At 48.3% G+C, this 15,196-nt stretch overlaps 2 protein-coding genes across 2 annotated transcripts; one reads left to right on the top strand and one right to left on the bottom strand.

The window, feature by feature from the left end:
* On the top strand, positions 1 to 1,388 carry BO88DRAFT_415572 (uncharacterized protein; the record flags this gene model as incomplete). Its single annotated transcript, XM_025708210.1, has 2 exons — positions 1 to 1,305; positions 1,344 to 1,388. Coding segments are annotated over 2 exons (1,350 nt in total), but the record flags the coding sequence as incomplete, so codon positions are not given.
* Positions 1,389 to 3,851: 2,463 nt separating this feature from the next.
* On the bottom strand, positions 3,852 to 15,082 carry BO88DRAFT_341046 (PWI domain-containing protein; the record flags this gene model as incomplete). The annotated part of the gene is made up of 10 exons (XM_025703079.1): positions 3,852 to 3,967; positions 4,113 to 4,303; positions 4,476 to 4,479; positions 4,932 to 5,187; positions 5,247 to 5,411; positions 5,513 to 5,603; positions 5,690 to 5,825; positions 6,427 to 6,439; positions 14,690 to 14,923; positions 15,035 to 15,082. The coding sequence occupies 10 exons, from the start codon at positions 15,080 to 15,082 to the stop codon at positions 3,852 to 3,854; spliced, it is 1,254 nt and encodes a 417-aa protein (XP_025562813.1).
* Positions 15,083 to 15,196: the final 114 nt, after the last annotated feature.

The following is a 15,196-nucleotide window of genomic DNA, read 5'->3' as shown; positions in this document are numbered from 1 at the left end:
GGCTCTGGCTCTGGCTCTGGCTCTGGCTCTGGCTCTGGCTCTGGCTCTGGCTCTGGCTCTGGCTCTGGCTCTGGCTCTGGCTCTGGCTCTGGCTCCTGGTCCGGTTCTGGCTCCGGCTCCGGCTCTGGAGGTGCTGCTCCCTCTGTCCCCTCCGGCTCCGTCCCTGCTGTTCCCACCGCTAGCGTCCCCGAGGGCGCCAGCGCTGGTGCTTCCACCACTCCCTGCGACACTATCACCGGCCAGACTGTCGTTCCTGTTGCTACTATGACTGAGGGCGGCTCTGCCCCCAGTGCCCCTGCTCAGTCCGGCGGTGTTGTTCCCTCTGCTCCCGCTCAGTCTGGTGCTCCTGGTGCTCCCTCCGGTGCCCCTGCTCCTAGCGGTGGTGTTGTCCCCTCTGTTCCCGCTCAGTCCGGCGGTGCCCCTGCCCCTAGCGGCGGCGTTGTTCCCTCGTCTCCTGCTCAGTCTGGTGCCCCTGGTGCCCCCTCTGGTGGTGCTAGCGTCCCTGCCGTTCCCACTGCTAGCGTCCCCGAGGGCGCCAGCGCTGGTGCTTCCACCACTCCCTGCGACACCCTCACCGGCCAGACTGTTGTTCCCGTTGCTACCATGACCGAGGGTGGCTCTGCCCCCAGCGCCCCTGCTCAGTCCGGTGCCCCTGGTGCTCCCTCCGGTGGCGCTCCTGCTCCTAGTGGTGGTGTTGTTCCCTCTGCTCCCGCCCAATCCGGTGGTGCCCCTGCCCCCAGCGGCGGTGTCGTTCCCTCCGGTGCTGCTAGCGTCCCTGCTATTCCCACCGCCAGCGTCCCCGAGGGTGCCAGCGCTGGAGCCTCCACCACCCCCTGCGACACCCTCACCGGCCAGACTGTCGTTCCCGTTGCTACCATGACCGAGGGCGGTTCCGCTCCCAGTGCCCCTGCTGAGTCTGGTGCCCCTGGTGCCCCTAGCGGTGCCAGCCCCTCCGAGACCCCTGCCGCTCCTGCTCAGTCTGGCTCTGGCAACGCTCCCAGCGGTGGCTCCCCCGCCCCCAGCGGTGGTGTCGTCCCCTCCGGCGCTGCTAGCGTCCCTGCTGTTCCCACCGCTAGCGTCCCCGAGGGCGCCAGCGCTGGAGCCTCCACCACTCCCTGCGACACCATCACCGGCCAGACTGTCGTCCCTGTCGCTACCGAGACCGTGACTCCTGTCCCCGTTGCCACCTCGGCCACTGAGGGTGGTTCCTCTCCTCAGATCACCACCGCTCCCGTCGCTGGTTCCGGCTCCGGCTCTGGCTCCGGCTCCGAGACCGAGGTGGTTACTGTCACCGTCACCGCTACTGTGAGCGTTTCGGCTTGCGACTGGTAAGCTTCCAACAGCAGCCTACAAGTTACGACGATAGCAACGGCATCAATGGTGAATAGTCCTCCTGTATATACCTAATTTTCTAATTCTAATCATTGTGAAGATTGTCTTGAATATCTGCTCGAATTTGTACAAGGCGAGGGGAGCAGGATGTCTATAGTGGCGAAGCAGGTACAAATCTTTATTTTCTGGCTTGATTGTTTGATACTATCCCACCTTTCCCTCCAATGGAGTCCATTCGCTTTGCCGATGCAATGATGTGTTATTTGAATACCTGTACAGTACTTATGTGGAGGGATGTGCGAAAGCCGTCCTCGTCCTGAATGTTTATTTTTTCTTTTCTCTTAATCTCGATCCCGTATGCCAAACCAGCATATCTCCATCCTATAGTACTCCGTAGATCTTACTTTCTTAGCATCTTCATCTGACTAACAACACGTGTGGCCCCCATGTGCCCTAATCTCCCAAAGCAGTAATGCAGCAGTCAATCCTCGTTCTTTGTAAGACAGTTTCCCTGCCCCCGACGATCCCGTCAATCATGATTAGAGCCAACCTAACAGACGAACGAACGAATACCCCTCTAATTCGAATCCCTGCCTGTTTGTTAGTCTGTTTGCCTTTACTCATCAAGGATTCCAGAACCAAGCCTACTCATCCCACTCAGCTGACAGGGTCTGAGCTAAACCCGAACCCTAGTCGATCACAATTAGAGAACACGACACAGCCACGCAGCTGTCACTACATCATCATCATCAAGCGGCTGAGGACGGGATATGATGTACGTCACGACAGCGGCACAACAGTGGGTAAGCTGACGAAGAGAGATGATGAGTTGGAGCTTATGCGTACGAGAAGTAAGTGGTTACTTAGTTAGCATGGTGGGAGGAGAATGGAGACGGGATGGGAGGTTCGTGCTTTGCTTGCGCTATAGCTACTATCCACAATCCACTTAGTGGAATTGTCTGTGTCAATGGGTCATTAATTTATTCTTTATTAACTTGTATGCTTGTTTTCTATCATAATGATAATAATATTTGATATAGGATTGTGGGGAGTGATGAGCGGACGTCATCCATTATATGGGATGAGTATACAGTGGGACATTATGGAGTACTGTTGTGGGTAATGTATGGCTTAAGCTCTTATCGAGATGATCTTATAGTATGCATTGCAGTGTGTGTTAGTGATCTGCGGTGCTCTGTCTGTACTTTGTAGGTGGGTTCAGTGCTTAAGATAGGTTATAACAGTTAGGTATTATTTATTGTGAGCCTTTGAATGAATTATCATCGCTGGGTAGTAGTTTGGTGTCTGTGCTGATGATGGTGGCAGTTGGGTATAGGGGGCTGGCAGTTAGTCTGCTTTGTTTGGGTTGTTCGTCTCGAGGTTAAGGGGGGATGGAAAGGGTACGATTACGAGGGGAAGGTTATCGGTTTGCTTAGGAAACCCTGTGGATATGTGTGCTTTTTTTTTTTTTTTTAGAGTGGAATTTGGACAGGCTCATTGTATGAAGTGGTGTTATAGATGTTATGCAAACTTCTTGACTCATGGTCAACTGATGAGTTACCCATTGCCCCTTGGTGTGAATTAGACATCTTAATTCATGAGTCTGTAACTACAATGTAATTCTGCCGTAGCTCCGTTGGCTATCTGGGACCTATCTCCTGACTTGATCTAGATACCCATTGAAAGCATATCCCATGTAGGAGCGAGAAATAGGCTGTGTACTACTACTCAACATAGGGTGTGTCTTCTACGAGATGCACGTGTCAACCCCAGGGAAAACAGAAGCATATACAAATCTTGAACGGCGTGTTCAATGGTACTACTCTCTCCTTCTATCTGATTCCTGAATACAGAATATCATGTCCTACTCTAAAGCTCACTAACTCCCTATGGATTCTAATCCCATACCCCCTGACCCTTCAGCACATAGAATAGGGGCATACTCACACCTCCCCTCCCCAGTTAACCACAACCAACCATGTATTAAGATCTCCCCAATTGCTGAGCATCTGCTATATCAACGGCTCAACGGTCTAAATAACCCGACAAACAATAGTCTCAATAGTCGATCAACCCAATAATCAATAGTCAACCTAGCCTTGTGGAGATTGCCCCGAAAACGGTCGCATGCCGGGTAAACTTTGTTTAGATTAAGTGCGCTAGTAGTGGTTCCCCCGGACTAATATTTGAGAACGTAGACTAGATACTATTTCATGTGCCAAGCAAACTCTGCTGTTCGTTCCGCGGAATTGGGATTGCGTGGTCTGAACTTTGAAGGAGAATAAATTAAAGTATGATGGTACAGGGGATAGTTGGACTATTGACGGAGATATTGCTGAGACAGGCATAGGATGCAAACTCTCTTTTTTTGTTTATTGTTTATAGTGACATTACCACGTGTGAATAGATCGCTAAATATTGAGTTGCGGAATCCTCCAATCCTTCGCTCCTTAGTGGGGCTTTGGTATGTGGTTTATGTAGGTGAGGCTGTGTGTGCCCTGAACGGTAGGACATGAGGACTACCTTGAAGATGTAGAGCTACCTACCTTGTCGCTCGAGGCGGTCCGGCGCATCGCGATGATCTTCTCGCGGAGCAGCTTCTCGCGTAGTTCGGAGCTGGAGATGCGTACACGAGCTGCGTTATTGGGGGGAGCAGCAGCCTGCGATTAGGTGGTTAGTTTAGGTCTTTACAGTGAGAGGGGCAGAGGAGAGTTGTGGGCAATGAACGAACTTAGGAAATCATAGATATTGTGTGAAGAGGACCCTTAGAAATCATTCACCCACCTCAGTGGCATCCTTCATCTCGTGGTCGCTCGAGCTTGGCTTCTCAGCCGGCGGTGGTGATCGTTTGGCGGCATCCTCGTCTTCATCAGCCATCCTCTTTCGTTTATCACTGGGGACGGATACGGAGGACGTGTTGCGCCGTCTCCGTGCAACTGGGGCATATCTCTCAATGGACCGACGCCGCTTCCTATCCCTCATGCGGCTGTGGCTACGGCTGCGACTCCGACTGCGGGAATCCTGGCTGGCGCTGCGGGAACGGCCTCGACTGCGGCTGCGGCTGCGGCTGACACTCTGGGATGAGTACCGGCGTCTGCGGGTGTCATTGCGCTCTCTGCTGCGACTCAAGCGACGGTCGTCACGGGACTTGCGGGCCTTTGCAATATCAGCGGTGGATTCTTTCTTATCATCTCGTGAAGAGTAAGGCGATGATCCTCTGCGTCTAGTGCCGCTACCATCCGACCCTTGCGACCTCGAACGGGACCTTGATGCCGAAGAACCTCTTCTCCTGCGTCGGTCTCTGTGGACAGGTGAACGCGATGCACTGCGGGAAGAAACGGATCTCCGTCTCCGTCGGTCTCTTCTGGGACTACGTGAGCGTGATGATTCACTGCGGGTATTGGATCTTGCACGATCACCGTAATCAGGGCTGCGTCTCCTGGGTCTCCTGCGATCACCGCGGTCCGGGGAGACAGAGCCGCTAATCGACCGACGTCGTCGGTTCCGGTCGCTGCCAGGATGGCGCCGGCGTAGTGGGGGTGAGCGCGAGGAAGACACGGAGCGAGAACGAGAGCGACTGGGCGAACGGGATGGCCGACGGCCTCGACGAGAGCTTGAGGGCACGTAGGAGTCGAACTCTCGTCTGCCAGGCGGACCTCGGAAACGGTCACGGCTGCGCTGTCGCGGAGGCGACCGACGTCTATCGAAGTCTCGACCACCGCGACCACCGCCTCTTCTTCCTCCCCTTGTGCGCTCAGATCGTTCTCTGCGTCGAAGATCTTCAAGTTCTCGCTCTCGCGCGCGCTCCTGTTCCTTCTGTTTGCGGGTTTCCTCGGCGGCTCTTTCCGCTTCGATCTAGACAACGAGGGCGTCAGCGTGAGACTAGCAACCCGGACCTCCGTAAGGTATCCCACCTTCTCTTGGATAAGCTCCAGTTTCTTCGCCTCCAGCAACTCCTTGGGCACACCCTGGGGGTTTTCCTGGGCACTCAAACATAGCGACCACAGCTCCTTGCAAAATTTGCCAGTATCTTTATCGAGGAATCCGGTGAGCTGAATCTGCAGGGACTTGATATCGGGCTAAGACAATGCAAAGTGAACTCAGTTAGCTTGGATGGCTGAACCCCGAGTAAAACATAGCAAATCAGCATTAAAGGCAAAAGGTAAAAGGTAGTACATACAAACCGCGACCCTTCCAGAAGGTTAAAGCAGAGCTCAATGACGACGTCATCCTCATTTCCCAGGATCTCGGAGATCTTTCCAGCAATCCATCTGCAATAATCAAAAGTGTTAGTTCCAGACCCGGGTGATAACAGCACCTCGCGATAAGAAACTTAGCTGGGGCGTTTGCAACGCACTTCTTCATCACCTCGATGTTGACCTTGGTCATGTCCACCTTCCGGCTGAATTCCGGAGGGAATTTGGTCTGCTTCAGCAGCTTGGCATCCACGCTTGTCGCCATGCTTTCTAGTCCTAGTTCGAGAGAACCAACAGCTATTGAGAAGTCGACAATAGGTGCAGCGACCGGCGTGTGAACAGCTGCGGTGTTGAGCCAGCCACGAGACTGCGGGTTGGGTGTTTGTCGATGCCCGAAGGCCGGAGTCGCAGTCGGACCGAGGATAGCTTCAATCTTGCCTTTTTGGGATGTTGATACTACTACTACTACTACTACTACTACTACTACTACTACTACTACCAAGACTAGCTAGTTATGTTCTGTCAAGAAAGCTTGTACGTCCTTTGCTCATAGTATTATAAGTCTGATGTGACTGAATCTTTCAATCTCAAGTACGGTTGTCTCTTAATCGGTGATGGATGTTCAGCAAAGCCAGGACCCTTTCCTCTTCGCTCCAAAGAATATTGAAGTAACTAATCAGATGTAGTCATAACAAAGTGTACATACATATACATTGTACTCTATATGTCTGACCGCGCTAGGTACCATCGATTTCTTGCTCGGAGTTGACCAGAAGACATCGGAGGGACAGGAGCAGGGTCGGTTGAATTCATCTGGCATCTATCTAGAACCGCGAAAAGCTCTTCTTAAGGCAAGTGACTGAATTGCTATTGAAGTGTTTGTCTCAGCGGCTCATACTGGAGCCAGTGGTCTTTCTAATGATTATACACAATATGTGGTTCTGCGACCTATCTAATTAAAACTTGTCTTTTATATCTCCCCACGCAATGGATCGGGCACCCATGTGTCAAAGTCTACCACCCCAGCTTTTCTCGCAAAGGCCCAGTCCCGTATAGCTTCAAAGTCGCGGCAGGTATGTACAATCCTGCCATCTGCCTGCCACCGCGGTATACTCTCATTCCACAGCCAGTGGATGGTTGATACATCCGAGCTGCACATCAGACTCTGGCGGATAGAATCAGAACAATGGTCGAGATGGCGCCAAAAGCCCTCCACCGCTTCAGGATCACTCATGTTGAGGCCCATGTCGTGACCCCAGGCCTTTTTGTGGAGGTGGTGCTGATAGGAAGGGGTTAATATATCCGTAAGCCCGTTCCAGAGGAGAAAAGAACACATACCAGGCAATGAAATTGATGGAAAACATCGAGTCCAATTACATACATACCTGGCTGAGAGGCAATTGGAATTGTATGATTGATTAGCTTGGCCGCATCTGACTGCGGGATTCGGATGATGCCATCTATTTCGAAGGAACAAACACAACGTTGGTAAGAGCCTTTCAATATGGAAGTCTGGAGGTAGAGGTCAAGGTGTCATACAGTTGGATAAGTCCTCCCATGCTTTATCATACGCGTCATTAGGAGGGCCCATATATGGGGTTTTAGCAGATCCAAAGCCGCTGGTAAAGGTCACGGTCTTATAATCTATGATCTGGTTCGCTGGTGTTATTTCGCAAGATCAATTTGGTAACCAGTGATGTTAGTCATTGAGTTTAACAGTATTATTCCGAGAAAAGCTTTGTCCAATTTAACTTACAATATATAGGGTTTGGAATGCAGATATCTCCAGAATCTTGGATAATATAGAACAGATTGATTATATTGAAGAAGAGGCTGATCCCCAGTGCCACATAAAGAAGATATCTTGAGACCGGGAGTCGGTCAGGGCTCGCATGAGGAGTCTCAGTGTGTCCTAATAGACCCCCCGATTCATCGTCTTCAGGTACTTCTTGATACTTGGACTTGCTCATTGCGAAGGCCCCCGACTTTCGAGGCTTGGGGCTGTAGGATGACAATAGAAGCGAAAAAGACCGCCTGATAGAGTCGCCCCTCAAGCGGCGACAGTCCATGAACATCTCCTTTTCTTTGAACTCCTTGTTTTCGGGGGCAGTCAACTGGCCATGCTTGATCCCCCACACATCGGGGAATCCATATCATCCTACGGGATCTGGATAACTCGGTAGAAACCGAGGCTAATGCATTACTCCAATCTATAGCCTATGTGGTGTAATCAGGCCATTGAAGGAACCCATTCGGCGTTCTGCATGTGTGAAGTTGCCACCATATAATAAGACAAAGAAAAATAAAGGACTATACACAGAACGGGGGGTTTGTACAGAAGCATCAGGGATCATTTGAGGGGAAATGTTAGACAAAGCGTATGCATCACGCACACTGTGGATACTATACTGTCGTTATGCACAGATATTGGCAGTCAATAATTTTCGATCAGATTGGCCCTGAGGACTGTCGTTATGACGGGGCTCATTTACTTCCCTACGGGAGCAAGAGTCTGTATCTCGCGAAGCCGCATAGAAACTCCGCGCAAAAAGTAAATGTTATAAGGGATGACTGGTACCGAGCCAACTGTCAAGCGTGACAGCGAGGATGGGCCTACTGTAGAAGGTCGCTTTTATTCTGTTACTTTGGGCTGGGTTTAAGAGCGATGACCAGGCTAAGGACGGTCTCCCTACCAAAGGAAACTTCGAGGTGTAGGTGATCCTCCAATCAAGTGGATAATTAGCCTGCTCATGACAGATCAGTGGAAATACTTGGTGATGTTGCTGCTACCGAGCTATCCGTAAAGCATGAGAGCCAGGTTATTTTTCAGGTTATACTGTGATTCAAAAAGGGCCTTTGAATTCCCGGGGAAGATTGCTTGCGGCATATAAACAACCTGAAAGACCCATGGATGGTGAAGGCAAGAGAGAAAGGGCTTGGAACTTCCGTTATTCTATTGATTTTAAGCAGACTTCTAGCTCTGACAACTTCTGATCTGATGTGCAAAATATGCTTACAAGAGGCGAGACAAAAGTAGGAAGCTTGGGTTAAGCTAGTCACTCCTTTGCATCTTGCGCTTTCGAATTGAACAACTCGCGGGCTTAAAGTCTGAATATATCGGCGTAAAAAGCTCCTGTTATGGAATATCCACTATCTAGACACAGAGTAGCAGCCTTGTATGGAAGAGGCCGTACAAAGCCAAATGATAAAGAAAGAATGCAGAGCTTGGTGTTCTGAAACTGCCACAACAAACAATACCTGCTTTCATGCATTACATAGTATGCTAAATGTAACTTGATAGTTACGTTTTATGACGATAGGTTTTGCTCCCATATCGTGATCGTATTCTTCCAAGTTGAAATTATGCCAGTCCAAAAGCTCAGAAGTAGACATCGGGAGAACGGTCTACCCTTTAGCTGAGCAAACCACTGAAGGGATCAAATGAACCGCAAAGATCAATTCAGCAAGTGGCGGAGAAAGTAGTACCTATCTTAAAAGAAAGCACATTCCACGGGATCTTCTGATTAGACGACTGGGAGAACTAGGCCAACCTAACATTTGCTGATTATTGTCAGGATGAGGGCCAGATAGTGTTAAGGAGCACTGTTGCTTGCAAGCATACGTGGGCCCATTTGTCCGCTTTAATTGACCAGTAAGTTTCTAGTAGCAGCTCAGTAGAAGAAGAGCATGAACATATTTATGTTACAGGTACTATGGAAATGCACAGCCAAAGAGGTGGGGAGAATTGTCTGGGAAGATGGTGTATTTATGTGAGACTGCAATGATAATTCCTGATTCTAATTTACAATGGTCAAATGTAAGCTGGTGTGATAGACAATAGTAACCAATAAATGGACGGAGTAAATAGAAATATTGATAACTTAGTAGTATATAGATAATATATTCTAGTATAATCTAGCCCTCTTTCCCCTTCCCCCCCTCCTCTTTACCTTAGGCTGTTAAATTTGAAGTCAAATCTCATCACCTGGCGCCCGCGCCTCTTCCCTTACCGAGCCCTTAGACTCTAATGAGGATAAATCGAAGAAGACTTGGGTAGTAGTATCAAGGGACTTTCAAGATGCTTGGAGTACACGCTACATAATGCAGTGCAATCCACACATTATCATACCCTATCTTGCCACACCTGTAAGCTAAGAAGATACCTTTTCGGTCTGCTTGAGTGAGCAAACAAATTTATTGTGTAGAGCTTCTTCTGCGCGAATACCGTAGACAAGTCTTCAAAACAGGTTTATTGTCCGGGTCTTGGAGGAATTCTTATTGCTTTTCGGATGAAAGGGTAGGTGGGTAATAGTGTCGAGCCGCGGCGAATAGGTTATCCGAAAAGAAGTAAACATTACTACACTATTGCAATGCTGCATTCAGGGAAGCCCAATGAATGGACAAGGAAGACTTCTCATTCACTAGTTGCTCGCTGCTCCAACAAGCCGACTTCCTTCTAACTGGCTGCATCCCCTCAAGAGGGGTGTTCATCCCATTTGTTCGGCATATCATCCTGGAAAGGGACAGTCAAAAGAACTGGGCGTAGCTATAGTTTGATTCTGTGCCACTGTGACGACATGCATAGCCTTACCATTGTCGATAATCGCTCCATTCCCCTCTTCAGACATCTGGCACGGACTAATCCTTAGTACCTACACCGAGTGACAAGTACAGATCACCTGAGTTCCTCGTTCAAGACTGCATGATGATCAACAGAAGCACCAGATACTTTGAGCGATGAGGAGATACAGACACATCGGTGAGAGATTAGGGATTAGGTAACTGAAGTCATGGGTCTTGAGATGTGGCAAGCTCGTGTATAAAAGCCGGCCTGGAGCCCCTATACCAGGATATCTTCTCTCATTCAGTACAACAGATACAAACTGACTTAGTAGTCAACACAGTCGACTTGTCTCAGTTTCTACTGGTATCTAACTTCTTTCCACTACTATCATTCAAGATGAAGTATATCTTCACTACTCTGTTACTGGTCTCGGCGACCCTGGCCCTGCCTGCTGTAAGTAACAGAATATGAACATATTCTATATCGTAGTGGCTTTCTGTCTGTTACTCATGTATGGGTTCAGACAACTCGCTAATGCGGTGCTTGGCAGGATTTTTCGAGTCAGGAGTCCACCGCTGCCGCGACTCAACAGGAAGGTATAGGTGGCAGTCCTCTTGGTCTGCTTGGTGATACCCTTGTATGTCATCCTTTTTCTAAGAATGGTGACCGGTCAGCTAATCATAGATCTGTGAAAGGGCCTCGGTCGACGTGGAGATCTAAATAGTATCCAGTCGTCGACCAAGCGTGGCAACCAGGTTGCTCGGCAGGACGATGATGACTTCGATCCAACCGCAGATGGGTCATACAAGCGTGGCTACCAGGTTGCCCGGCAAGACGCTGATGGCTCCGATCCATTCTCAGATGGGCCATCCAAGCGGGCTAGTCAGGATGTCCAGGAGACTACTGCAGAGAGAGGCCCATCTCTAAATAGCATTCTAGGTGTATGAGATAATTCACCAAGTATGATGATTAGCTTGCTGACAATATATTCGTAGCCGAGCATTGGTGGGCTAGGAAGTCTTATAGGTGTATGAGACCCCTTGTCAATTGTGATTGATTGGCTTGCTGACGCTAACTCTGTGAAAGGGTCGGCCTAGCAAGTCAAACACTAGGCGTAACAACCAAGATGCCCAAGAGGCTACTGCGAAAGACTTTGAAGGTCCTTTTGGTCCGGGCCTTCCAAATGTATGTAATTCTTTAATCCAGATTCATAACCAGCCTGCTGACAGAGATGCGTGAAAGGGTGTTGCCTTTAGAAGAGAGCTGACAGGCACTGAATCATCTGCCAAGCGTGACATTCAGGATGCCCAAGGAGCTACTGCAAAGGACTTTGATGGGTCTTTTGGTCCGGGTCTTCCAAATGTATGTGATTTTTTAGAATTCAAAGTGATGACCAGCCTACTGACAGAGATGCGTGGTAAGGGTGTTGCCTTCAAAAGAGACCCGGTTGGCACTGAGCCATCTGCCAAGCGTGACAGCCAGAATGCCTAGGAGGCTACTGTAGAACTGACTTCGCTTCTTTCATCTTCGCCTGGGTTTGACAGCGCTGACTAGGACAAAAAGGGCTAAAAAGGCAAGTGTCTGAAGACGGCTTCCCTATAAAAAGGAACTTTCTAGGTGTAGGTGACCCTTCAGACGAGTATAATAATTTGTCCATTCATGTGAGATCAGGGTCAAGGGCTTGGGATTTTCTGTATTCAGATTGTTTTAAGCAGACTTTTAGCTCTGACAATCTCTTGTCTAATGCGCAAAAATGATTTCACGAGGCGGTACAAACCAGGAAGCTTGATATAGGCTAGACATTCCTTTAGAGCATGTGTTTTTGTATTGATCAATCCCTCGGGCTTACGGCCTGAATACATCTGCGTATAAAGCTCTATTGTGGACGATATCAACTATCTATACACAAAGTATAGCGAAATAGATGGTGAACATTGTCTGAAAAGAGAGTGTATGTGATAATGCAATGATAATTCCTATATCTGATAATTAATGGTCAGGTGCACCTGAGGATCATCATCAGTAAATGGGTAGAGTTAACAGAAACGTAGATACATTGATAAGATGCTGTGAAACAGACCATCCAGTTACCAAGCGATTGGATTTGGAAGATACCATGTCGAAGGCGTCTGGTTAGTACCGATATCCAGCGATTCTCAAGATAAGAGGAGTAAATAAAAAAAGAATAAATAATTCATTAATTAATCAAAAATACTGCTCGAAAGTAGTATGAAGAACGCAGAGGATGCTGCTTTCGAAACTGTCTGACATACTTTCTCCGACCATTTCACGCACCGCATAGTACTATGTCAAAAAGAGACTCCAGTCATATTAGATGATATAGTCGAATACAGATATGGTAGTCTGTACTAAATGAGCATTCTGCTGTTTTCTTTTTAGCTGTCAATATTCAAGCCTCAACCCAACAACCCTTGCTCCCCCGGCCCCTTCCCCCTTACTGAGCACTTGTATGTGCATGGAGAATTTGATTTACACAAATACTGTAAACAGTTTTCGATTAGATTCTTGTCACCTTTACGACGGAAGGGTAGGTTGGCAAATACTAGTATCTGGCTGTGTCGAATGTGTACTCCGAGCAAAATGAACCATTAATCTACTGCGCTATTGCGAAGTTGCATTCAATGCGTCAGCATAATCCATCGAGAAGGCTTCTTACTCACTAGACTTTTGCTACTCCAACTAGGGGTTTCCTACCTAGCGGATGGAATTCCCTCTTCAGAGGGGGAATTTCCCCGCTCAGCTGCCACACTGCACATTATACTATTCTGGAACAGACCCGCCAAATGAAGGCAGGTCGCAAATGTGCCCGAAACTCATGATCTGCATAGCATATCCACTTATGGTGCGTCCAGGCTGAGCACAGATACAGATTTATGCTGTGTTACCATTGAAGACGACATTCCCAGCCTCACTGTTGTTGATCATCGCTCACATTACCACATTCCTCCAGAATGCAAGGCACTGAATTTGACAGGTCCGACGTATATATCCCGAAGAATAAGAATTAACAGTAATACTAGATACTGTCAACGACAAGAAGACAGGTACACATCGCTGAGAGAATAGGTATTAGAAAGCCGAAGTTATGGGTCCCTTGCGGTTTGGCGCGCTCGTGTATAAAAGCTGACCAAAAACCGCTATACCCTGCAGGATATCATCTCATATTCAGTATAACTAACAGATACAAAAGGACTTAGTCGGCACAGCCAACTTATTCTTCTTGTTCTTTGAGTCTTAGTCTATACTGATATCCAGCTTCTTTCTATTACTATCATCCAAGATGAAGTATATCTTCACTACACTGTTACTGGTCTCTGCGACCCTGGCCCTGCCTACTGTGAGTACTACTAGAATCTACAAACAATTCTCAGATAAGCTATACACCTGCTGCTCTGAATATTGGTTTAGCTCTTTGACTAACCCCAGATTCGATAGAGCTCCAAGCGTGACAAGCAGGATACCCAGGAGGCTACTGCAGAAAATGTCTCGCCTAAAGATGGCCTTCTAGGTGTATGAGATCCCTCGATACGATAATAATTAGATTGCTGATAATAGATCCGTGAAAAGAGTACACTAAGTGGTCTTGTATGAGACCCATTGCCAAGTATGATATCTAGCTTGCTAATTATAAATCAGTGACAGGGTCTCCGGAGGGATCTGACTGGTACCGAGTCATCTGTCAAGCGTGACAATAATCCAGCTGCAGTTCCCATTATAGGTGTATGAGATCCCTCGATACGATAATAATAAACTTGCTGATAATAGATCCGTGAGAAGGATGTAACAAGTTCTCTAGTATAAGACCCCTTGCCAAGTATGATTAATTAGCGCTTGCTAACTATGAATCAGGGAAAGGCTCTGGCAGGGATCTGACTGGTGCCGAGTCATCCGTCAAGCGTGACAACCAGGATGCTTAGGAGGCTACTGCGAAAGACTTTACTGGGCCGTTTGGTCCGGGCCTTCCGAATGTATGTGGTCCTTGGTTAAACTGCGTCAACTAGCCTGCTAACGAACTGCCTGAAGGGTGTTGCATTTTGGAGATCTGGATGGTTTCTGGACTATCTGTCAGGCGTGAATACCAGCCCATTAGACAATATCCTGCTGAACCCCGGCCGGGATTTTCAACACCTGGCGAAGAGATTGTGCGGGAATACCAACAGTCTCGATAGTTTGAGAATGGTATACAGAATAAAGAAGGACGTGAGATCCTCAATACTCGATTTCATAGAAGCAAGCACAGTAGCCATCTTTAAGTGAATCTTCTGCAGGCTAGAAACTAAGCCCCCCCCGACACTGCAGACGGAGGTGGCAATCCACATAAGTAGGGGACCTACCCAATGTCAAACCAATAAGGTTTCCTACCAGGAGTAGCATACTGAAAGTCATAGCACCTTCGGAAAGTCAATCGTGCCTATTTAGATTCCCTTGTATTAACATCATACAGCCCAGCACCGATAACGCCAGCCTGAATAAAACACCCATATGCATAAGAGGAAAACAAAATTTAGGAACAGCCTAGAACCAAGGTACTAGTACTTCTCCCTAACTAGCTAAGTTCGCTTAGCACTCGGGCTACTTCTTCCCTTGCACGCGAGAGCTCCTCATCAACCGTGCCTAGCGCATGACGGGCTTTGAACTCATAGTGCAAGTCGACAAGTTCTTTTGCGCGACGGAGATCCTCGTTTTCGTAGCTGCCTGAATTTACTCCAGAGACCGAAGGGGTCGCGTTTGTTGTTTTGAGGTTATGTTGGTCTGTGGTCTGGGGTATTCGCTCATTAACAGTAACGAGAGCGAGGGCGTCATGGTGATCCTGTGATTGATATCAGTTATCAGATATCAGACGAGAGGTAGTCCGGATATTGTACTGCAGATGAGTACGTATATTGATCCATCTTATACAAGGAGGCTGGGGAGGACATACACAGACGCGTAGGGATGTCAGATCGGAGAGGATCTCAGCTACTTGCATGGCGATTTTGGTTCTGATGACTGGGGAACTTGGCGGAATATTGCAACAAATACGATAGATGAAGTTGACAAGACTCCCGGCTCTTCAGATTCGCTTCAGATGAATATGTACAGA

The sequence above is a fragment of the Aspergillus vadensis genome (assembly GCF_003184925.1).
Source record: "Aspergillus vadensis CBS 113365 unplaced genomic scaffold BO88scaffold_12, whole genome shotgun sequence".
Taxonomy (NCBI): domain Eukaryota; kingdom Fungi; phylum Ascomycota; class Eurotiomycetes; order Eurotiales; family Aspergillaceae; genus Aspergillus; species Aspergillus vadensis.
The sequence above is the reverse complement of the archived record's forward strand: the minus strand, read 5'-3'. Positions and strand labels throughout refer to the sequence as shown.